This window comes from Serinus canaria, chromosome 5 (assembly GCF_022539315.1).
Source record: "Serinus canaria isolate serCan28SL12 chromosome 5, serCan2020, whole genome shotgun sequence".
NCBI classification, from domain to species: domain Eukaryota; kingdom Metazoa; phylum Chordata; class Aves; order Passeriformes; family Fringillidae; genus Serinus; species Serinus canaria.
In genome coordinates, this window is record NC_066319.1 from 42,185,860 (window position 1) to 42,212,471 (window position 26,612).

General features: G+C 38.5%; 1 protein-coding gene across 1 annotated transcript; it reads right to left on the minus strand.

The window, feature by feature from the left end:
• Positions 1 to 26,612, minus strand: GTF2A1 (general transcription factor IIA subunit 1). The gene is made up of 9 exons (XM_030239995.2): positions 26,298 to 26,612; positions 19,026 to 19,127; positions 17,202 to 17,406; positions 14,855 to 14,919; positions 12,661 to 12,736; positions 10,736 to 10,869; positions 9,498 to 9,818; positions 7,592 to 7,681; positions 1 to 4,514 (listed from the first exon to the last, which is right to left on the minus strand). Exons 1-9 carry the CDS (start codon positions 26,325 to 26,327, stop codon positions 4,407 to 4,409), a joined length of 1,131 nt encoding a protein of 376 aa, XP_030095855.1. The 5' UTR covers positions 26,328 to 26,612; the 3' UTR covers positions 1 to 4,406.

A 26,612-nucleotide genomic window follows, 5' to 3' on the forward strand; every position in this document is an offset into this window, starting at 1 on the left:
TGAAGTGGCACACATTTTTAAATAACATCTTTAATTAAAGTTTTTGCAAAGGCAAAATATTAAACTTAAAATAGGTCTTAGTACATCAAAATACTAAGTTCTCTAATCGTATTCCAAGCATGGCCTTTGAAACATAATATCCTGTATATCACAGAGGAGCAACCTTGATCTGCAATTGTACAGAATGAATTTTACAAACATAATAAATATATTTACCCCCTTACACATAACAGTATATGTACAACAGCAGTTGACAATAGTAGCTCAGAACAGCAAAAAAGGATAGTCCCCCACTCCATAATCTATTGGTACCCTATGCACTCTGGAACATGTCTCATTGGATGACTGTACATATAGCTAACCCAAGGTAGTTTTTCCTGTTTCAAAAAGCTCCTTTTGTTCCACAACATCTAATCCACCAAATAATAATTAAAAAACACACTGCATGAACTGCCTGAAAAAAGTAGACGACATGGAAACCAATGTACTGGTTTTTACACATTTCCCAACCAATCACAGCAATGGGAAAACGAGACTTTAAATGCCAGACACCAATACAGAACAATATGCAAGTTTCTTCATCTTGTATAGTCACTAATCTCAAAGTCTGAGAAGAACTCTAATATCAGATGGGGGTGCACGGGTGGTGTGGGATGGCACACAGTAAATCCCACAGTGCTGTGTAAGGCAGCCCAGTATCAATCCAGTGTGCGTTGCCCTAAAACCACTGTTCATTTCCTGGACATCTTATTGCATTCTATTAGGAAGCTTTTGCTTTGGGGGAAATTCTGGGGGGCTTTATTGTTTTTAAAGGAGCTTTTACAAATTGAAGAGATTAAATCAATACAAACTTTAGTTAACAAGGTCTCTTAACTCCTTCACTGAAATTAAGAAATTTTACTCTGGTAGTGTTATCTGGTAATATAATTACTACTAACTGTCAAAAGGTGAAATTATTTTCACAGACTCAATGAAGTTTACTTTAACACTCCTAATTGTGCAGCAAAAAGATAAGAAAATATTTATTTAAAAAAATCAGTTACATGACACAACATGTTTTTTGCTCTCTTCTAGAAAATGTGCTTCAGAATCACATATCAATCCTGGAAATAAACTCGGACCACAACTGTCACTTTATAAATAGTGTTGAGGAGACTGAATGATGTTTTAAAGCAAGTTGTGAGTACAATGCAGGAACAAGGAGTATGAAATCTCAAAGAAATATTGTTGCTAACCAGCAACTGAGGGGGAATAAAAACATATTTTATTTAAATAGTCCAATAAAGTTCCTTATGTGACTAAACTCTCTATTATCTCCTTAAAAGAAAACACTTAATTTTGTTTTCCACTTAGATGGTTTTAAATGATTGCACACACTAAAACCTAACAGAATTAGCGCAAAAAAGTTGCTTTTCTGATTGAAGCACTGCAGGAAATTTACTCTCTCCGGAATCATTGTCATACTGGCAAAACAGGTATTCTGCAAACTGAAAAGGCACAAGACTCAATTTTGCCCAGTTGCTCTACAAGTTTCCATCAGCCATCATGGTTGTAATTCTGAAGTTATCTTCCCCATTTTTTTTCCATCATAAAAAAGGTGCTCCATTATCTGTGCAAATTTTAACATAAGCCCTCTTGAAACCATTAATTGTTTCCATAATACTGAACTATTTAAATTGGAAAAAAAAAAAGCGCTATTTCTAAGGGGGAAAAATCACTTATGAACATGGGAATCCCTTGCCCTCTGAAAGGAATGGTTTCTTTTGAACCTAATGAAATGGTCTGTTCAGTTATATAGTTAAAACCATGATTAAAAATTCAAGTATAATAATAAAATTAAGCAAACTACATTCTTACAGCAAGCTGCTACAATAAAATGAAATTAAAACATGCTTTTTGACTTAAAAAAAGGAACACTTGATGTAGCAATAAGAGCACGGTTTGGTATGTGCACGGTTTGACTGGCTTTCCCAAAACTTCACAGATATTTGTATCTGAAGACAAAACCTATCTGAAAAGCATACCATACAATAGCTTGCAAGAGGCTGTGCAAGTTCAGAAAACTTCTAACATCCTTCAGAACAGACTAAGCTTAATTACCTTTACAGTTCAGCTACCCTTTAAAATAGAGAGGCTATGCAGCTTCTAGTATATGTATGTGGGTGAGAAATATCACGAAGTTGTATGAAAACAAAGTGTAATATAAGTAAACTGGGTTCCAATAGTATAAAAAGGAATCTATATCTAAAGGGATGTTTTTCCTTTTATTGGTTTGGTTGTGCAGCATTATGGGAATTTTTCTGAAGTCCACTACTTAAGACTCATTGGTAACGGACATGGAAAAAGGTGAGGGAAGGAATTAGTTGGTGTATTATTGATTTCCTTGCAGTTGTACATAGAAGTGTCAACAGTGGTAAAAAAAATAAAATATCTGCGTTGTTCAGAAGAAAGCAAACACCAATCAGTTTGAGATAGCTTGAAAGCCCCCAGGTAAAAATGCAGTCTAAATGATGATTCCATTACTGAAGAATCAATTAGAAGAACCATCAATTAATTTTTCATAAACCTTATGAATGTAGACAGCTTTCTAACAACCATATGGCTCTAGACATAGCCCACAGGCAGTTTCAGTCATTATCAATGAGAGAGCAGGTGTACAAAATCACAGCAATAAAACCTTCTTTACAATTTGTTGTGATTTTTCTACATACTACTGAGACTACAAATGCACTTGGAGGCAAATGAATCAGAGAATGAAAATTAAAGCAGTAGTTACATACTGCTGAAACACACGTGACTTTGTTAAAAAATGTTTACGATATCTCATTCTCAAGCAAAAAATAAAGTCAGAAATCATGTCTGCTTCTCATGGTCTTACCTAATTCAGTAAAAATTATCTTTGTTGTGTCCTTTTTTCATCATCTTTTCAAGCACCCAACAAAATGCAAAATTTTTTTGAAATGGTGAGCCACATGAACATTCCTTCCTCAACAGTTTCTGAAGTATAATGCCCATTCCCTCTCCTCATTCAGAAGTAACTGCATTTCCAAAAGCAGGGTTTACAAGCATGGCCCTATGCAGGAGAAAAGTTCTTCAACTTCTGAGATGAGAAAGGGAAGGAGGGGGGAAAAACTTTGTTGCTTTTCACAAATTGAACACAAAAAAACCCCAAACAAACAAACAATAAAAAAGGCAAGTGAAAAAGTGACTACACAAGGTTTAGTGCATCTGACTGCTTGATTTGCTCTTACCAAGACAGTCTAAAGATACTCTAAAAAATTTGTGTTCTTAAAAGCTGTGCAGCTCTTCATGAAATTATACGCCATCTGGAAACTTTAGAGAGATTAACTGCTGCAGGTAATTTCTGGCTATACTTTTTAGTAAAGCAGATCTTTGATTAAGAGTTGCAGCCAGGATGTTAGAATTTTTATATGATTTTCTGTATTAAAAATTTAGTCATTCCTGTGGTCTGTTGAATTATTTGTGGGTGTCTGGACTACAAACATAGTACGCAGGTAAAGGAATGCATTTATTATGGCATTACCTAGATATTGGATTCAAAAGGTCTCCAAACCCTTTTAAAAATGCTTTTGTTAAAAAATCAAGAGAAACTTATTTGTTTCAATTCAGTGATGCTGAACCACCACAAAACAGCAAGAATATAATTAACAAACTAAGCAATCTGACTTTTGTAGGGGATGAGGGGCTGCAAATTTGAAAAATGCAGCCCTAGATAAAACCTATCACATGAAATTAAAATAATTTTGAAACAAATCATTTTACCATTTTGTAACTGCTAGGAACAACAACCTGTTTATGGGGAATGGCATTGAAAACAACAAATAGATGTAATAATTAATGAGCATATCAGAATTAAAAATATTTTCCTTATACAAGATATTTAAAATTTAACACCTTAATTCTTACCCTTCTGTACAAAGCTTGCACGCGGTTTAAGTAAGATTCTGACCATCCTCACTACCAAAAGGAAGTGTTCAAAGCAAAGATTTGTACACACAATAAGCATTTTCAGATTAATAATCTATCAAAGGGAATAGTTCCTTCAATCAGTGGAAGAAGTATTTTAAAATCTTAAATCAAGGGCAGGGGGGACAAAGCCTTACATGCTAAATACCAGCTGTAGGTACCTGTATGTAGAATTGATAATTAAGGTATTCCTAACACACAAAACCAGCTCCCAGACAATGCTATAGCTGCTACAGTCCATGGCTTGCTCATCTGAAGTAGTGTCTTTGTTGCCACATTTTACCTTTGTTCCAATACTTTTGTTTATTTCTGATGTGCAGATACACATTTTGATTGGAGTATATATCCAAGTCTCAACCTTTCCTGCTTTTGTTTTTTTTCCTTTTACAGGGAGTTCTTTTGTTTTGTCTTTTAAAACTTCACCATTCTGCGTCCCCAATGGCTTTGGAAAATACATAATCTCTTCCATTAAGATTCATGATGCCATCTTTGAGATGAAATTTCCATTTGTTTTTACTTCTGTGGATCTAGAAACAAGGCAAAAACATTAACCTATTACTCTGCATCAGAAATAGGTAATAATGCATAAGTAAATTATAAGGGCAAGAAAAATAAAAAAAACTATTAGACATACATTACTAAATTATTAAAAATACTGAGTGTCATATCCAGCCTTTCCTTATACTCCTCCAGGAGCCAAGACTCTACCACCTCCCTGGGCAACCCATTCCAATGTTTTAACAACCCTTTCTGTGAAGACATTCCTCCTGATGTTCAGCCTATATGTTTAATTTAAAACTAAAGAAAACAGAACAAAATTCAGCCTAAAGGCAGAGGAGTAAACTTTGGCAAAAAAACTAAAAAAACAAAGCAAAAAAAAAAAACCAACAAAAACCCAAAAAAAACCCAGCAAAAAACCAACAACAAAACTCCCCCACCATATGCTGTAAGCACAGAGCAGACAAATATTTGCCATCTATCAAAAACTGCATCTGAAAGACCAAAAGATCACCAGATGACCAGATACTCAAAGAAAGCAAAGACTTTTCAGAAAGCTGAAATGCTGTTCAAAAGGAAATGTCATCATGAACTTTTGCAAATGGAACAAAGGTGTAATCCTAGACCAAAGATGGTCTAGAAGAACTTAAAATTTTACGTAAATCATAAAACCAGGAAACCCTGCTGCAATTTTTCAATGTCTATCAAGCATAGGAAATCTCATCATCTACCATTAGTGCTGTACAAACAGTAATGTGGCACCAAACAGCTATGACCATATCACTGTACTCATTATTTCTAGTACTGCTTGATCTGTTCTCACTTTGAGCTGAGAAAGAGACAGTCAGTGGCAAAAGTCAGTCAGCAAGTAAATGAACAAAGAAAGGTCTGGCTCATATACACTACTTGCCCTACTGAATGGCACTCCACAAAAATCCCTCATCAGAAGCATTTGAGCTGCCATGAGGTTAGAAGGAAGGTCCTCAGATGAATAACTGAATAAAGATGAGAAAACACAGGTAAGATCACAGTTTCTACAGCAAAATGAGTTCATTCCAGCTAGGGTTTGTGCTGGTTGGAGTCCACACAGTTTAAGAGCTTACTAAGAATCTGAAAAATGACAAATTGTATTGATGATACAAAAAAACTAGTTACTGAAGAGCTGCAGAATGATGTTACTGCCCTAACTCATTGTGTAAGAAAACAATGAGTTAGGGCAGTAACATCATTCTGCAGCTTCAAGGCATATGAAGATAGTAACAATGGGGGAAAAAAATCAATTTCAATTTACACAGACAATAAAAGTGATGGGTTTGAACTAACAATTGCAAGTCAGGAATGAGATTCCAATGTTCTAAGATTCTCTCACGAGAGTATCAGCTCTGTGTCCAATGGGGCCAAAAACATACACAAACTGATGCAGAACATTGCTGGACCAGCAAAAAAATTGAAGTGTTACCTGTGCTCCTCTCTAAACCTTTTCTACCCTTACAAGTAAGATACAGAAAGATCAAACAGATCTGCAAAATGAAAGTAAGCAAAATCAAATATTTGAACAGCAATTAAATATTTGAATCAGGTACAAATAACGAAGTGCCGCTGTGATTTCAAAGACACGACTGAGGAGGGTTACAATCATCTGCAGTATCATAAATAGCACCAAGAAAGCAAAAAAGAAAAGACTCTTTAGAACCAGGAAGTAACATATGAAACTAATGGGTTTAAAAACGAGGTGATCCTCCACACATCACACAATATATTTCTAAAATTTCTTGTTGCAAGGCAAAATTTTCAAGGATTCAAAAATAATCAAACTGATTTCTAACAAGTAGAGGAAAAAAATCCTCTGTTGGCCATTTGAGAAGAAGGCATTTTCTCTTCCTCAAGAGACAGCTCACAGAAGGATGGTAAAAAGCTCTACATGAGCACTGCTATCTGTCTGTTCTTGTCTCATAGTTCCAGAAGCACCCACCATCAGGTGATGCAGGACACTGGGCAGGAGGGACCTGCTCAGATCTAAGCTGATCCTATGTATTTTAGAGGCAAACTGAATAATGATTTCTTGAAAAGAGATTAAGTCCTTTCAGAGTATGTGGCACTGGAAGCTAACAACAGACACTGCTCCCTACCAAGTTCCCATTCCTAACTTTTAAGAGAGTGAAGATTTCAGAGTAGTTCTTGTTGCTCAGTTTCAGCAGCTCCCAATAAGCTTTTCTGCCTGCTGTTCTGAGGTCCCTCACTATTCCTTACAAACTGCCTCAAAACAGTTTTGGATTACAGTCTAGAGGAGACTGGGATGTAGGTCTTAAATTCTCTGTTGAATCTGATGGCAAGTCTAAGCAGAGCCTGGGCATAACTGAAGACTTGCTAACCCAGTCATTCTTTGCAGCACAGGAGCTTACAGTTTTTTTTTCCCCTGCTTTAAAAAGGATCCCTATTCGTTGTAGCCAAATTAATCAAGAACAGAAGAAGAAAAAGGAAAAAAATTCCACATCAAATAACCTGTGTACTACCTCAGCCAAAAGATTCTGATTTCGTCTAGACACATTTAAAAAGTTTCCAGCACAAATGAATCCAGGGAAAATCTGATCCCCTGAAATTACTAAATTCTTGCAAGACAGTTCAGGAGAATTTAAAGCAACACAAGCACGAGCATTCCACACTGCCATTTGATATAGCACAGAAAGAGCATTCTCCTCTGATAACCATCCTATCATCGAGAAAAGATACTTTTAGTGATCAAGGAACAGTTTTCCACAAGTCTAAATCCTGAGGACTACTTTTCCTGTTTATAGCCACAATAAATGTACAAACTTAGCAACTGTTCGCCTCTCCTGGTCCCAGAAGACTGCCGGTTTATTAAAGGGCATAAAAAGACACTACAAAGAAAAATAAAATGCAGCCAAATTTCTCTAAGCTTTACCTATTACCAAGTTTAGTACACAAACCTGTTTTAAAAACAACAGGTAATTCTTACATTTCCATTCAGTGGTCTGTATAGATCTACCTGTACTTAATAGTTACAAAGATACTACTTAAAAAATTATAATTTGATAGTAAGAACAGAGAAAGTAAAACTCTTGGTTTGTTTTCTGTAGAGATTTACCTTATCATACTGGCACACAACAACATTTTCTGTATCAAAGAGTTCTTGTCCTTCCTCATCACTCACATCATCTTCACTGTTCAGAGGTTCCTGAAAGAAACACATGCAAAAAGCTGTGATGGCTGGCAAGATAAGAGCTGTTACTTCAATTATTAGCATGAGGGTACAGTGTTGTCTACTAACTGCAGGATCCAAAATGCAATATTAGACTTCCCAACAGAGTGCTGATGCCTCCTACCCTCCCTCCTGAGATGATACCCTTATGAATTTTAGTCTGGAACTTCAATGTCCAGGCCAGATGTAAGCACTGCAGCCTTTTATCACAACTATTCCATTCTTGCTCCTTCACTGTAAATGTTCATGCAAAAGTACAGAGATTTTCGTTTTTGTAAAGCATCTAAGCAGTGGAAAGGTGACATCAAATGTGAATAAGCCACGGAGTTGTATTTTTAAGGGCACATAAGGAGTGATGTAACCATAAAAATAAAAACTCCATGTCTTATTCACATTTGATGTACAAAAATTGAAAACAAACCTCAACATACACACTCTTATGTGCATAATAAACACTTCAACAGCTAAAACAACCACTAATAAACACAAGACAACAAATATACTTCCAAATAAATAAGCTAAATGGAGGAGATACTAATGAGAGAAGAAGGTGTACTAGAGGTCCTAATTCCATTCAAAGTAATGCTATGTTTAACTGAGTTCAAAATCTGTAAGGAAGTGAGCCACTTTAAGTATCTGCTGACAGGCAAAGGAAGCAAAAAACAGATTTCTGACATGCTGATAATGAAATCTTGGTATATAACAAATTCCCTCCAGAATGTTAGCATTAAGGTCAAGGAACGCTTAATATTTAAGAATGACAACTTATACTAAATAAGGCAACTATTAAAATGTTGAAATTAACATCAGTGCTTTTCCATATAATGGAAAAGTGATGTGAACCCAACCTGTAATTTGTAACAGAAAAATAGTGTTAAGACCCCACCATAAATGTACTAGAGAAAATCTGATTATTTACAAGTTTTACCTGCATATCTTGCATGGGTGATACACACTGTGAATTAACTGTTCACAGTTGCATTTTAAATGGAAACTAAAGTAATTGGAAAGGCTGTAGAGAAGTTTGGAAGCAATCTGGGAGTTCAAAGTGCATCTTAAAGACAGATTTCGGGAATACCAAGCTTCCTGCCTGACACTAGGTATCAGTACTTTTAACTTAGTAGTATTTCCTCACCCTCTACTCATTTTATACAATTTTTTCTCATTCTTGTAAGGCTTTTTGGTGCAACACACCAAAACTCAGTAAGAACTACTGGCTAAAGTCCAAAATCCAAGCCAACTCAAAGACAAAATTAGGCACATACTATTAAGAATAGTATGCCTGTTCCTGTCTCCTTATTTTATTAAATCAAAGTAAGATATGTTTCTATAAGATGCTTTATTCTCTAATTTGAGTTCTCAAGCTTGTTCCTGTGTAACAACTAGCAATGGAATAGCCAATGAGATACAGGCAAACCACATCTCTTGGTCCAATCATTGAACCAAATGCTGCTCTCCTTTTTGTCTATCTTAGCACCCTGCTTTTGTACACACTTGGTCCCAAGCAGAGTTGACCATTTCTGTTTGCTCATGAAGGTTATATGACTTCATGACTAAACTCCCCATAACATCAAAAATATTCCTATTGAAGTGTTTAAATGGTGTTGGTCACAGCTAATTTTTGCTGTCTCCCCAGCTGCAGTGCTTTGCTAATACACACCATTTCCACAACTTCAATAAGAGTAACAGTTATAGACTCAAAATTACTGAAGTAATTGTTTGATTTGATATAGACAGTTTTCTTTAAAACATCAACAAAAAAACTGAAAAACAACCATAGTATTAAGTTTACCTCTTCAACTTGGCCATCTTCACCCCCATCTTTTTCTTTCTCTTCCTCTTCATCATCATCATACTCTTCTTCCTCATCATCCTCTTCTTCAGACGATGTGTCCCCTGTTCCATCAACTTGGAGAACAAGTGGTGCTTGTGGTTGTGCCTGTTGCTGCTGTGGCTGCTGCTGACCAGCTGCAGGAATCTGTGCTTGAGCTGGTGTAGGGGCAGCCACTGTTGTAGGTATAACTTGAGTTTTATTTCCTGTAAACAGGATCTGCTGAGGCTGAATAATCACTCCTGTCTGCTGGGAAAGCCCTCCAGGGAGAGGAGCCAAAACCTGATGGAATATCGAATATCACTGTAAGTACTGAGGCTGCTAACGTGACAGACCACCACATCACAGATTCAAAGGAAACAACTAAAGCATATCAATCTGACTTGAACTAATTACAGAAGAGTTACAAATATTCCACCTATATCAGGCAAATAATTTCAATTTTAATCCCATACCTTCTTGCACTACTTTCTGTTAAATTTTCTGCATTTTGCACTGCTAAATGTAAGAAAAAATTTTAAAAGTCTGTCCATTCTAAAACATAAGCACTGCCACCATACCCGAGCTCCAAACACAACACTGGAATGTTTTAATTCAAGCAAAAGATTATTTTTAAAAATCTTCTTTATAAAAAAAATTAAACTCTTCACAAATTGTTAGTCCTTCTTGAACTCTACAACTGTGACACTATGACAATGGTACTAAAATTCAATGCTAACACGGTCTGGACACAGAGCTGACCTTGTCAATGAACAACAATCTTTCTAAAACATTGTATTCACTACTAAAATAACCAAGGAGTGACAGTTTTAGGTATTTTGTTCTGTGTGTTAGGTGACTCAGAATAATTTCAATTAATTTAGGAGAATAAAGGAAAATAAAGGATTACGTCCCCAATAGAACTCAGCAGGAGATGGACAAAAGAAATTTTAAACTGCAGCCTATCAATACCTGGCAAGAATAAAAGTGACACTGGAAATAACACTTCATGATTGTTTATTTAAAAAAAAAAAAAGCGCCACAAAAAAAAACCAAAAAAACCCCCACCACACTTGACACAACTTTTTGTTTTTAAAATTATACTGTTTTTGAGTTTGTGTTCTAGTTCAACCTCTTCACAAAAATGCAAGCCCCTTTAGTAATTACTATAATGATTTTTTCTTCCAAGTGTACCTATTCGAAAAAAAAAACCCCTTTACCTGCTGAATAACAGGTGCTTGTACTCCACCAGGCTGCATTTGGGGTATAACCTGCTGCTGTAGAACCACTGGCTGCTGTGGCTGAATAATATACTGAGCTCCATTTGCAGTTCTAACTACTTGGAGGATCTGGCCTGTAATAAAATAAGTATCAAATTAATCAAATGTACAAGTTCACTTTTATAATGTTAGTTTAAAAGCTCGTTTCCTGGAAGAATACCAATGGCAATTAAAAGAGAGAAATACTAAAATGATTCACTTTCATCAGTGTAAAGACAGTATGCAATTGCAGCTGTGCCAGAAACAAAGAATAGGGCTGTCTACCATCTAAATATGATCATGAGGTATGCAATCCAAAAATAAATTTACTTTTGCAGGCCACAGACTAATCCTTTAACACAGCACAGTATTTCAAATAATAGCTCCCATTTATGAGCATACCTGTTTTAAAAGATAGATTTTACAGCTGTAAAGACAAATTATTGTAAACCAAAAAAGAAGTACAGATATTCACAAGATAAAAATTTTATCCACTGCAAACACCATGATATCTCCAGGGTCCTGTGAAATGATGACCTTTCCTCAGAATTCTTCCCTTCTGATTGCCACATTGCAAGAAACTCCTCTGTCCATAACTTTCTCTACAGTATTATTTGCAGATGTTTTTTGGAAAAAAAATTTCTATCCTTACATTTATTGTGTACCTCTCCTTTCTGTTCCCACAATTCCTGTACTTGATTTCCTTTTTTCCGTTTTATAACCTTCATCACTTAATGAAATACATTCATGATGCAAATACACACTTGCCAATAGCCTGAAATTCTGAAAAGGTAGAGCTACCCAACATACACTCCAACATTAGTTTCTCATATCAGGTGGCATAAGAAGAGAGAAGGAATTAAATTAGATAATCCTGAACTTTATACATTTCCCTCAGATGGATCTCCTGTTCTTCCTTCACAGCAAAATGCAATGCCCTAATTACTGAAACAGTTAAATGTACCTAAAGAAGGGACTTCCCCAGCCCTAGTCTAAGAAATTACTATAAATGTTCAAAACTGAATTATTACTACAAAAGTAACAAATGTAGGCTGCAGATTATTCTGTGCCATAACAAACATAGATGCACCTCCTTAGAACTGGGAAGATTTTGATTTTTAAAACAGCTGCACATTTAAATTTTACTTCAACTATATACTATTAAACATTATAGTGTTTAAAATAGGACGATTAAGTCCCAGGTGATCCTGGTGAGCATAGGTGAATTACTCCAGCAAAAGCAGCAACTAGATCTAGAAAATGAGATTTCCTAGGCTTTTCTTTACTTCCTGTGCAGTATAGAGCTATAATCAGGTTTATAAAATCAACGTAATATGAAAGTACATGAAATGTCAAGACATGCTGTTCATTAAAGTAACAATTATATTCCAAATGTTTGGCATAACAGTATTTAGAAACTATAAATATGAAATAAATCTAGCATTGCTAGCAAAGTTAGAAATTCCACTTTGCATGCTTAGCAGGCATGAAAAACCTTAGGACACTACTCTTCCGAAGTCACAGAAGTAGTGATCCTACTTCATAGTAGCTCAGTGCCTGAGCTTGAATCATACATCACAAAGCTCAGAAATACACAAAGGGGAAAGACAGCAACACCAATCCCTGTGCATCTAGAGCTTCTCTAAGTGGGGAAAACCTAGACAGATTCTAACCTACAACACCATTAGTGCACAACCACAAGATTCCTAAGAAAGTCAGCGAGCACAAAGTGCAAGAATCAAGCAAGTAAAGAGACTGCACTACCTTGTTAGGGTGGATTCCCACATCCTGCTTTTTAGCAGTAAATAAAAAGAAGTAAGGCACAGAATGCTTCCCTCTTAAACCCCCTTAGAACTATAGCTTGTTCTCAATATTAAGAGAGTTACCTGAATTTGTAAGTATCTGCTGAACTGGAGTAACACCAGCAGGGAGAGCCAACGTAGCTGCAGTGGCTGCAGCACTCTGAAATACAGGAAAAGCGTTTTAACCACAAACGTAATATTGACAGTGCTTCATCTCACAACATGCTGCTTGAACATACTTAAATTTTTATTGCCATTTACAGTGTTTGCACACAAGCTCCTGCAGCTATTAAAATGCAGACATTTCAACCATACATTATACTACATTAAAAAATTCTTTTATTTTCCTTCTCTAATAGTAAGAAGACTGAAGCAAAATCACTAAATATCATGCCCTAACTCAACTTGGTTTCTTGCTTTATCAGCAAGTTTAGCATAAACTTTGCCTTCTCTGCTGATCTACTAAAACACCAGAACACATCCTTGCTCATGGGGCAACTTCAGTTACACTTTTTCAAAGCAGCTAAGGCTATGGGCCTACAAATCTGAAGGAACATAAGGTACTGACTGAAGCAATGATTATGTTTGCCTGCCTTGTTTTCACAAGGCATAGTAATCAGGTTTGCACTCTTCTTCTTTCTGTAGGTGATTTGCATGTCAAGTCCCACATCACAATCACACAGCTCCCCTGAGTGAACCTACACATACTGTGTACTGACTGTTCACAGAATGACTGATTTTTGTCTCTTAAGACAACTGAATCAAAGATAAAGTGGAACTATCAATGAGTAATGATTTGAACCTGCAAGGAAACAGAATTTCAACACAATTATGGGAGCTCCAAACACAAAAATCTGTATTAAGTCCTTAACTTCCAGAGAATGATGGCCTTCTCTAGAGGCCTCTCCACTTCAAGAGTCCAACCTCAGCTACCATGGAAAAGCTTACCTTCCCCTACCATAAAGGAACCATGGCAAATTATTCTTTGTTACTGAAAGGATTTAAACTTCATTACTGAGTAGAGTGCATACCTCCCGTTTAGAAGAAACAGGATCTCCCCATACTATTAGTCAATATATTAGCTATATCTCCCAAGATTAGAGATCACCACAAAAACTAAAATATGCTTTATGCATCCTCACAGCCCAGACAAATACAGATGAATGAACTCTCATTACTCTCTGCCTTACAAAATATTCAAAGTCTGTAAGATCCACTCTTTCCTAGCAACTCAAATGTTTCTAATAAACAGTATTTCCAAACTGATTGTAACTCTTTGCGGAACAGTAGTTCTCTGTGGTAGACAAAGCATCAACATTTTGACAGCAGTAGAGTTAAAAAGCTGGGCATACTCATTTTTTTCTATACCCTGAGATAGGACAAAAACACATTTAGCTGTTGGATTTATAAAGTTACAAATCCCATTGAAATGGTTGTCAAACGTAAAAAAAGGTGAATGTTTATCTGCTCTTGGCTTGTAGGTAAATCATGCTATTCAAGTAACAAAGTTCAGGCTCCTTTCTGCAACAAGATCAGCAGGTAACAGAAAAGTTAGAGAAGGCTGTTCCAGCTTATTGCATCATAAAACTTTGCTTCACAGGCTTTTAACATAGAGGTGGTAAGAATGTAAATACTTCTGGTCACAATACACATAATTAAACTTATATTAGGGGTTGTCTTCAAAGCTTTGCAAACAACTTATTTCTCTTTAAAATAAGCCAGGGCCTTTAAAGCAAGATAAGATAGGCAATATTAACCTCTAGAGATACAGAGTGCAAGGAAACTGTACGTGACCAGAGTCACTTCTACATGCTGCTACATAATTAGTGAATGGAATTAATGTGACCAGCAAAGATCTATGTGAAATGCTAAATCATCTCTCATTCAACATAAACTGAAGTTTCAGCCTATTTAGTGCTTTTTTCTGCACCTAGCAAATACATTATGCCTGCATCAGTTAATGGTGGTATTGGTATATGAGAATATCATCATGGAGATTCATAGCAGCAGTATTCCAATTTCTGATTTTAAAAAAGTTTTGGTTAAATATATTTAAGCAGAGGACCAAAGTAAATCCCAGATTTGTTAGCAGAAGTTATATATCACTGTTCCTAGACTGTAAGTGCAGCAGCAAAACTCAGAAAGGTGGCAGACGGGTTTACTAGTGTGTCCTAAATTACTTTTAAGCATGTGATGACTAATAGAAATTTCTATTTACTGTTTAATCAAAACAATTTACATAATGACAGTGTAAGCCTGTATAAACTTCCTCTCTTACCATGCCTGATGCATTCATATGTGGTATCAGCTTGGAATCTGGCACAATAACCTGCTGCTGAGGTGCTAGAAATGAAAAAACAGCATTTAACGAAAAATACACAATCTGCCCAAAAAACATCCAAGCCAGAGCAACTCAAAGATTATCACCCAAATGTGAGCTGAGCTTCATCACAAAAACAAATACTAAGCAGTTTCTGGTCTTAGTAAGTTTTACTTTCAAGACAATATTCAACAGCAGCTGATATAACTGCTTTTACAGATTTTATTTCAAGGACTTCAGTAACCTATTCTGTATGTAGGTAAAGCAAGATTGAAAACGTATTTCTGAAATGAAAGATATTAATGAGATGTTGATAAAATTTATGACGCCCAACAGCAGAGTTCTTCAAAAACAAAAAGGTAACTCTTGAAACAGACTTAAGCAAGAATTACTCCCAGATGAAGAGCAACAGGATGCTGCAGTTAGCCTGAGCTATGCACAGTCAGCACAGCTTTAAGCTCATGGTCTTCACTGTCTTTCTAATGCAGCAGATGAAATGTGATAAACCACCTCTCCCACACAACAAAGCAGTTTTGGTGCACTAAAGGAAAGGCTAGCTAAACTATACCAACAACCTGTTGATCATCTGGAAGTGCATATTGGCCAAGTCTTTGGAACAAGCAGGTTGCCACTGCTATTATCAGTGACACTAAACTTCAAAGTGACGGAGCAATTTCAATTAATTTATCACTGACAAACTATTCTCCATCCAATCCTTTAAACAAATGACAGTTAAGAATATTAGGAATAAGAGTTTCTGGGATAGATTCTAGGGTAGGAAGCCTCAAAACCTGTACAGAGATCTGAGGGCATCTCCAATTTTCAGGGAAATGAAGGAGGGCAAAAGATTAAGGGAATCTCATGAACTTGTGCCAGGACCACAGAAAGGACAGCAGGAATCACCATGTCGGTCATCCTGATCCCTCTCTGGGACTGCACCAGGTCACGTGAACAGCTACTATACCATCTCCACCATGGAACAGGGACATAATTCAGAAAACTGCATCTCTGTGATGGAAGTGCTTTGATATCCTAATTTAATTTAGTCTCCGTGCTGTCATTTAGTTGTAAGCGGCAGCACTGGGCAACAATAAATCAGCCTGACGTGTGTTACAGCCGGGGCAGGATCTGGTCTACCCCGGGAGCACAGAAACACCTCCATGTTCCAGTGCAGGGAACGCGGGCCAGCGGAGTCGCGGCTGCTCCACCAAGCGGCCGCCAGAGGGCGCGGTGAGCGGCCGCCCCCGCGGAGGCCCCGAGCCTTTGCAGCCGCCGTGTTTATTGAGAGGCTTTTATCTCAAAATTAATTTTATCCCAACGCACAGAACTCATTTATGTCTAGCGAAAATAAAAAGTACTATAAGAAGAAAACAGGCAACCAACACGCATCCTTCCCTCCCAGTCAATAAAGTGCCCCAAAACAACCACAAAAAAACCAACCAAAATGACATCATGGAAAAACTGATCACATTAGTTCTATACTGCGTTGAATACATGGTGGTGGGGTTTTGGGGGGAGACAGCGAAGGATATCAACTCATATCTATCTTTCGTACCTATGACAACATAGGTTTTCTGATCCATGAAATCTGACAAGAAGACTGAAGTCTGTGACTACCACAGACAAGTATTTTATGTCACCAATTTAATACACTGAACTCAGTCAAGCCTTTCATAGGTGGCAGGTGTGTTTACTCAGCATATATGCAGTAAAATCCAATATTTATCTCAGTTTTCAACTGAAATTATAACTGATGAAAAAATTTTTCATTAATGAACACACAAGACAGTTATTACAAGAAACAATACTGTTACACCTAGCTAAAATATACCTTGTACATCCACATCTACACAATGTGCAATCTTCTAAGACCAAAAATAATCTACATAGACCATTATACAAGTATTTTTTGTGTCCTAGCATTGAGTTATGCTAACCAATAATGATTTTTTGAAATAATTTGCTCCTAATGACATTACCACCTCATGACTAAACTCTCAACTGTTTATATTGGCTTGAACTCAGAGCTGCCAATGAAATTTTGAAAATTGTGCATTCTGAAAGCATGTTATGTAACAGATGACCAAGAGAAAAATCCAGCTTTTTAAAAATCTTCTAAAGAATATGACTTAAAACAAATACCAAAACACTTTTCCCCCAGCTTTCTTGACCCATTGAATAGAGGCCAAGTAGAAAGACAGAAGTTTGACCACCAGAGAAACATCCAGCCCTAGATTTAGAATATGCTAAGGAGCTGGACTAACTTCAGTGAGTTTTGGCAGAGTATTTAGAGATTAAGTCTGACCTTGCTGAGATGCTGGAATAAGGACCTGCTGTGGCTGAGACTGCTGCTGCACAGTCTGCTGCGGCTGAGGTGTGTGATGGTGGTGGTGATGATGCTGCTGTTGCTGCTGCTGCTGTTGCTGTTGTTGCACCTGCAATAAAAGTTGCTGCTCTTCTGAATGGAAGCCATCTACAGCCTTAGACTGCATCAGCTTGTTCTCCCACAGCTAGTTTGGAAAAGGAAACAAAAATATCTGTGTATAACTTTTACTCTTCAGGATTTGTAACAATATAATGACAGCACTCCAAAACTCAGTTTCACTGTTTATTTTGTGCAAAAAGCCCAAAAAGGCTTCAGGCAGATACAGACAAAAAGATAACTCCACAGAGTTAAGAAAAGGAATTAAATATCCCTTGTCAGTCCAAGATTAAACTTTAACATTCTTTCTTTCTTCCAAGTGTGGAAGATTCACAACAACCCTAATAGAAGCATGAACTGAGATAAACTGGTAACTTTAAGTCTTACTTAAAGTTTTCCATTTCCCTATATTCCTTCTTTCTTACCTCTTCCATCACAAATATAATTCTTTATTACAGCTTTCCTCGAGCCATTTCTTCTTGGAACTCCTCAATAAAAGTTGCTTAAAGACTACTGCCTCCTACAACAGAAGCTACCAGTATACCTAAGACAATGCCTCTCTACAATCATTTATACAGTTTCTACCACAATATCAAATTCAGCTTCTCCAGCCTTACAGTTCTTTATGTCAGCTGACATGTCTCCAAAGGACAGAGAGATGCAAAAAAGCAGCTCCAGTAAGAAGAGCAACACGAGTATTCTGTAATACATGAGAGCCTAGAAGACTACAGGCACTCAGGACTCATGATTTCAAAATCTGCTTAGGGCTTCTCTTCAATACTTCATTTTCCTTCCTGTCTCTTTCCTCATTAATTTTTTCTGACATCATTTGCAGAACACATCTGTGACACAAATACCATAGCACTTTTTTAACACCTCTCACTGTGTTTTCACCAAGACAGGTCATGGTCTCATGGGAAAAGTCTTCACCTGTTTCTGTCTAGTCAAATTCAAAATTTTTTTCCCACTCCATCCATTTTTTAATACTTCAAAATTATTGTCAATGTGGGATACCATGCTCACTGAAGAAGATGATATAAAAAGTCATCTACTTTCCCAGTTTCCTTTCTTTTTGCGGTTTTGTTTTGCTCTTTTTTTCCCCTGCTTTTTTCCTTCCCCTATGAAGGGCTTTTTTTAATCCTAAAGAATTTGAAGGAAGCTATAGGAGACACACTAGAGCTCAGGTTAACATCCTACCTTTATTATGGTCTTTGATTCAAACCCACTGCACGTAAAACAATTCTGAATCAGAACTTCAGGCAAGTGTGATTTATTATGTACCAACCCTCCAAATGACAATACTTTTGAAAATACAAACCATACATGCAAAAATCTGACAATGTATCTAAGAATGCAACCATTTTGATAAAAACATCAAGCAGGGCAGGCATTTTATTTTTCCTGCAGAGAAACACTAAGAACTATGTTTCTCTAAAATAAACATATTTTTCCTTTTTTAAAGATGCAGTGTTTTGGGGATCAAAGTAGCACTGCATTCAGATGACTACTGTCAGATTAGGGAAAATAACAAGGTGAGCAGATCTACCTACACAACAGTGCAATTCAAATGATATGGGGATACAGATATGCAGATTACAGTCTTTAATTAACTAAAAATTAGTACTTCTACTGTGAACAACAGTAGCCAGATTTGGAAACTAATTGCTGTATTGGTCTATTAAAAAAAAACGTTTAATTTCAACTTACTGTTTTGAGTTCCATGAGAACTTGTTCATCCACTCCTTCATCCAGAAAAACTTCTCTGACATCATTAATGACATCTTCAATTACAGACCTGTACAATTTAGGCTTAAAAAAAAAAAAAAACCCAATAACTAATCAGCACTGTTTTGAAAAAAATCTGCCATTTTAATATTAAATAAGCTTTCTCCCCCCAAAAAAAAACTGCTTTTCAGAATACACCACATGTTTCCAAGTGACTGAAATATCCAGGAAGGTATAAATCAGAAAGAGCAGCTCAAACAAGGTGAAACAGGAAGGGACTGCTCACGATATTCTGTGACTACAGAGTAAGAATAAGAATAACTACAGCACAAGAGTTATCAAGCCATGAAGAGTATAATTTAAAACAGAGACAAGGAGATTGTTTTCCATTCAGATAATTTGTTTTCTGCTTGAAAATGTAGATCCTAAACAGGCAAAAATGCTGAGATATGTGCAAAATGCATTAAAGAACATTCAAGTTAAAGACAGGAAAAGAAACTTGTTAGTACTTGCACCAAGTATGTCTCAGAATGATCTTGAGCTGAAAAACATTGAAGGCTCAAAAAACTGTTCATGTGAACATCCTGTTCATCCTTACATACTTGTTTTCACAAACTCCTTAAGCCAGGATACTAGGTTAGACAAACTTATGTTTTCAATTAATTCTTATGCTTTTACATTTTGAATTTTTCATGGGGAAATACTAAAAGTATGTTATTGTTACATTGCTTTCACACCTAAACTATCAAAAAAGTAAACTGTCGGTTCACTTTAGGTTGCCAAAAGAGGTTCTGGAGCCTCCACTCCTGCAGACACTCAAAGGCCATCTGGACATCATCCTGAGCTCTAGTTGGCCCTGCTCATGCAAGGAGGTTGCAAGGAGGTTGCAAGAAGACCTCAAGAGGTCCCTTCCAACATCAACCATTTTGTGAATTTTAAAATGAAGGTACAATTTAAAATAGAGAATTGTAAACATTTAACATTATAAATTAAAGCACAACATTTAATTCATAAAACCACAAGAGAACTGTACCATACACATACTGTACCTTTTAAATAGCACAGCTCATACATACTTACAGACCTCTGTAAGTATGTATGAACCTCAGTGGGATTTTGGCTAGGCTTAATATATGTGCTATCTAACTGTAAGGCAGCACTACAAGTTGTAAATTATGGTTGATAATCTTGCAGGCTGTCAACCACATATACTTCACTGCCCAAGGTTGCTACCTGGGCTGCGAGTGCACCAATTTTAAACCATGAGAAAGTAGCCACAACTTTCTCTAAACTGTCATTCTCCTCAGCCCCACTGCCCAGCTCCCTTAAGCAATAACTCCTGACTGATGCCACACACATCAGATATGTTATATATATGGAAAACAATCATCCTGTACCGGTGCAGTGGGTTTGGTATGCCAGGAAGGCCGTGCCTCCAATGCTCGCACAGGAATCTGCACTAAACATAACCAGATCGTCCAGAGCTGCAAGAACTACACAAATTTACTAAACACACTGAAGCATTTATTTTACACAGACATTTTCTTAATGTATTCCAGAACTGTTGAATTTGTTGCAGACATGCTAAAAATTGTATTTCACATGTTACGGAATTGTTATGCCTAAATTATGGAATAATATAGGTAGACTAGTAGCCCTTGATTTAGTAATTCAGGGAAAATCTGAGTGGCCAATAAGCACAAAAAAGAAGCTGAATATCTTTACTTTTACATGTAGAGGAGGAAAAAGGAAAATAAAACTTAAGAAAATGCACAAAGACTACAAGGGAATAAAAGACCATATCTGGAACCTAGAAATAAGCAGTCTGATGGCTGCTTAGTGCATTACACCCTTACTGCTTAAAAAAGCTCTGCACTGAGGCATAGTCAAGTAATTTTTTATAACCCCTGCCCCAGCCCCTTCCTCCCAAAAAGAAAAAAAAGTACAAAAATAAAGCAAAAAATCTCAACAAAACCCAACATACCACTCCATGTTATTTATCGCATTTTAGCTTTAAAACATGCTGCAAATCAAGTAGCTGAGATATTATCATTCATCCTTTTATTACTGGTCATTCAGAAAAAAAAAAAAAAAAAACCACTAAAAATTTCTGGCTTCAAGTAACAGAGGAAGTTTGCCATCCTTGACAACTACATTTACAGCACCTATGTCCACAACTTAACTTCTTCAAAAAAACCAAAATATACCATAGTGAATGCTCTCTTATCCAGGTTTGAAATACTGCATTAACTGAGTTTATAAACACTGAAACAGACTTTCAAAGCCAGACTTCTCTTGAGTGCTAGTATTTTAAATCTGTGTAATAACTCAGAAATACCAAGCACCATAAACAGGATTATTTTTCCACTTAATTTGTAACATGCAAAAAGACATTCTATTTAACAATATTAAGTCCTATTATTCCTATAATTAAACAAATTGCATTAAGCATATACGATTCAAGCAGAATGGAAATCCTACTTAACCTATTCCATACACTGTTCCTTATTACATTAAAAGCATCTGTTCCTTAATACCAAAACTACATTCTGCAAATAAACATGCTTAACCTCAAGCATGTAAGTTACTTTATTTAAGTCAAGAGAAATACCTGTGTGCCTAAAATTACAATCAAAATTCTCGCAGGATGGAAGGTGCATTTTCTCCTTTAATCCTCTACTCCCTAAATTACCTATTAGGTCTACTTTTCTAATAAAACAGATTTTACACAAACAGGCCCTAGTAATTTCCACCAGTAGCTACTTCCTCCTATCTCCACAGTCAGGTATTTTTGTAAGGTCTGTTCACAAAGCCTTCTGAGCCTATAAAGCCCTAGAAGAAAGATACCAACATTCTGATACAACAAACTGACTCCGCAGCCCAACATTCTGCTTGGGAATTTCCTTTTTTCGCTAGGTAGGTAAGACAAAAAACAAATTCAAGCAGTTATTGGTTTCTAGTGTCCAGCATTAGCTTAGCAAGACCTCAGAAAGGCAGGTTAAGAGCACAGATGTTCACTCTGCTCTTGCTGACACAGGATCCTTCTGCACTACTTCCAACAGCCCAAGCAAGCAGGTAAGTGCCCCAAAGAGGACAGTCCTGCAGGGCTGGTGCGAGCTGAGTGCCCTGTGGGTTAACCAGCCCACCAGCAGTCTGTACATACACGTGTCCTTCTGCATGAGCCTCACAGTGCACGGGATCTCAAAATGGGTCAGAATTTTCACACTGGTTCTAACCACACAGTAATATACATGATATACTCATGGCTCTGTGATTAGGAAGAAGGAAAGAGAAAACAAAACATTTGCACACTTATAATGAAACAGTGTCTATCTGATTTTACCTATACACCTTTACATAGTACTCAGAATTACCCCGTCCAGTTGAAATTCTCTTTTGTACACTCCTACTGAACATCCTAGGTGGATGGAACATCTCCCATACTGGGGGCAGCAATGCCTTCGAGAGACATCCCCAATGGAATTCTGAAGAGTATCACAGAATGCTCTTTTTCTACCTCAAAAGAGGCATATTCAGTAAAATTACAAAACAGTCTTAAGTTCCAGACTTCAAAAGAAAGCACACTGTACTGTTTTCAACATACACTGAGTTAGCTTTAAGCATTATTTACATGATGCTGAAGTTGTTTATATAAGCCATCTAAGAGTCTGAAGTGGAATGACAAAACTATTTGCATACACTGCTTACTCAAAAAATAAACACGGTAATACAATTACCGAATAAGTCTAAAGATGGCATAGTAGGTGTGCTTTCCAGTAAGTTTCTGCATTCAGACAGAGAAAGCAATGCAAACAAATGGAAACTTTAAAGATTGCTATTAAAATAATTGTGCTTTCATCTGGTTTATATTTAAGTGCCTCCCTCATAAAGAGTACATTGCTGTAAATGTCAAGCTCTTTTAAGAGCAAAATACTCAAATCACTCTTCAATAAACACTATTCCAAGCACTTAATACAGATTAAAGACAACAATTAAAATTCCTGATTTATTAGATACAACCACAAACACATAGAAGTGATCTGGAATCTTACTATTTCCCCCTCCAGGAACATAAGGGAATGATTATATTTTACTTTCTCTGTGCATCTTGAAAAGAAAACTCTTGAGTATGGTGACACTGCTACACGCAACTCCAAATCCAGGAACAACCAGCAAGCTATTTTAAGAAATGCCACATGCCTTTGGGGGCTTACACTTCCTACATTCCTTCCACTTCAAGGCTACAAAACCTGCAATCCTCTGTAATTATTATCACAGCACTTGGGATTTCAGCAATTTGGGTTTCCAATAACCAAGACGTTATGGAGAAACAAACCACAGCATGCTCTGAACATCTGACAACAGGTCGTTCCTAGATTCTTCTGCAGCTCTCTCTGAAACATTGCTAATCCTTCTCTCAGCTGTGCAGTTACCACTGTAAGCTAGCCACGGGCAGCCAGCAGAGAACACTGTAAAGGTAACTACTTCTAGTCACAAAAGATGAAGTCACATCAAAGATGTGCATTAAAAAAGTAACATATATAATCTACATTGTAAGCATTAAGATTTGAGCTTTTTTTTTGTTGTTGTTCTGGACTTTTACAAATATATTTTAATATATTTGTAATATATTTGTAAAAGGACTTTTACAAATATATTCATCACACATAAAATCTTACACTATATGTAACTGTTAACATCAAGTATTTGTCCTTTATTACAGAGAGTAGATTTCTAGCAATTCAGAATTGATCAGATGCTGACGTGATGCCATTGACACATTATGCTCCTAGTCCAGTTTCCTAAAGTCACATGGCTGCAGCATTTCAAAATGCTCCTATTCATCTTGGAAATGCTTGGGTAAGTAATAGATTTCTTGCTACTGAATGAGACCCAACTTGACAAAATTGGCGATTTTACTACTTAACTGAAAATTAACCTAAAGCATACCTATCTGAAGCAGGCTCATTTTGAGCTTGGCTTCCACTATTCCAAACACTGACACCTTTCAAAAGAACTTCCAGTACAGAATTACAGTGAAAGAAAAGAAGTCTTAGTAATTAGTTGAGTCAAAATATTTAAAAGTCCTCTGGAGATTATTCAATATACCTTTTTTTTTTTTGCAATTCATTACTACCTCAGTCAAGAAAAGAGAAGAAAAACCTCTAATTTACTACACAGAAATAATTTTTTTTCTTTCAATAAAAACACAAATCAGTAATTTTGTAAACAGAAGGACAACTAAGATTCAAATCACACACATTCAATATACATCCTACTGAGTAACTGCCCTCTGTGTGACAGCTTTCCTAAAGTTTTCTGATCCAAAAGCTGAAAAATATCAAATCAAAGACGTTTCTTTGCAATTGCCTAACCTAAATCACTAGCATGTCCCTAACATTTCAGATTAGGAAAAGAAAACAAGGACACTTTGCGTTTTCTATTGTATATTTTGTAGTATACCAAATACTGTAATGCAACTAAGTAGCAAAAATTCCAAAACCACTGCTCTGCCTGGAATGCAATAAAATATTCGTACACTTTAGGCACCAGAAACACACATAAATCATTGAGCAGCATCTGCAGCCCATGACCCACGAAAAAAACTTGAATATTAACTTCACTTTTGGGGAGACAGCTGTAGTCAGACCTTGGCAATGCGCCATAAAATAAATACCACAACTCTCCTTGATACACTGGGTAAGAACCGTTTAAACACTCCTTTCCCCGCGCAGCAGAAAAGCTACTTTGAAGACTTTACAGGAGTACAGGAACGTGTGCGAGCTGTACGCCAAGGACAAAAAACCCCAAACCCTAAACAAACAAACAAAAAAAAAAAAACCCACAGCAAAACTCAAAGCCAACCAAGAAAAATAAATTAAAAAAAATTAAAAAAAAAAAAAAAAACAGGTAAAGGGTAGAACAGATTCAAATGCAGGAGCAGATGAAAACTGTCTTTGTGCAATGCGTAGAAGCAAAAGAAAGCCCATTTACACGGGCTAGGAGACACCCTCGCACCCGCAAAGCACCACCGCTCCGCAGCCCGGTGGCGACGGGGACGGGCGGCGCGGAGGGAAGAGAAACCGGTGGGCAAGGCCGGTCGGGATCCGAGGGACAAGCCGCCCGTCTCCCAGCCTCCGCCGCGGACGCATGCACCTCCCAGCCCGCGCTCCGCGGCTCGCTCCCTATTTAAAGGCTGATGTGGTGTTTAAATGGAGAGGCGGTGACGTGGGGCTGGAAAGCACCTTCCCATCCTAGCAGAGTCTATATTAGAGAGCGGCAATAGCGCTATATAAACAGGGCAGCCACAGGGAGGAGGAACACAAGGAGCAGGGAGGCAGAAAGGCAGGGGGAAGCCATGATGGATCTGAGAGCCACAAACAAGGGGGCCGAGCCCGCCGCCGGGACGCCGGGTTTGTCTCCTCCAGCGCTTCGGGGCGGGGGTCGCGGCCGGGGGCGCGCCGGGGAGCGGAGCGGCGGCCGGGGGGGTTCGGTGGCAGCGCAGATCTGTGTGACTGCTTGTTGCAAACCTCTGTGAGTACAAGTGCAGCAGCGAGCCACCCGCCAAGGTGCAGAAAGCACGAGAACGGAACGGGGGAAAGGTTTGGGGAATTTTTTCTTTTTTTTTTTTTTTTTTTTTTTTTCTTCGTTCTCTCTTTTTAAAATAAATACTGCCTCGCTCGCCAGAGTTGAGGGCTTTCACTCGGCTTAGCCGATCCGGCCGGAGTGGGATAAGTGCTTTTCAACCATCGTCTCTCCTTCTTACAAAGCAATATAAAATGGCTCCAGCGGAGCCCAGGCGGGCTTCCCCGACACCGCAAAACCGAAAGCTGGCTCGGGCGCCCCTTCCCCTCGTCTCGGGGCGGGCGTTAGCGCCCGCGCTCCTCCAGCTCTCGCCCCTTCCCCGGGCGCCTCCCGCCGGCGGCGGCGGCGCCCCCCGCCCGACGGCCCTTCCTTCCCTTCCCCGCCGGACCCCCGGCCTCCCCGCGGGGCCGCCCCCAGGCCGCCGCCCCGCGCCCCCACCGCTCCGCTCCCGCCGCCTCTCTCCCCGCCGCCGGGCGCCACAAGTTGGCTGCCGCCGCGGGGGCGAGGCTGCCCCGCGCCCCCCGCCGCCCCTGCCCGCCGGGGGGCCGGGACCGCCCGAGGCGGGCGGCGGGAGGGAAGGGAGTGCGGGGGAGGGGGCGGCGGGCCCCGCCGGCCACCTCCGCCCGCGCTGCCCCCGGGGCCCCCCTCGTCCCCCGACCCGGTCCTTACCACGGGGTTTGTGTTAGTCGAGCTCGCCATGTCCCGAGCCCCCCGGGACGCCCCCAACCGCAGGGGGGAGTCGCCCCTAAAACAATAAACCTGCCCGGCTGCGTCCCCCCAGCGCCCGCGCGTTCCGCCCCGGCTGACGGGCGGCCCCGCGGCCTGTGCCGGGCTCGCTCGCGGCCCCGGGGCTGCAGCCGCCGCGCTGCCGCCTCGCCCCTTTATATAGCGCGAGTCGAGCGCTGCGCGAGCGGCCGGCGAGCGGGGGACGCGGGCGGGGGGAGCGCGAGGCACCGCGAGAGCTGCCGCGAGACCGCGCTGGGA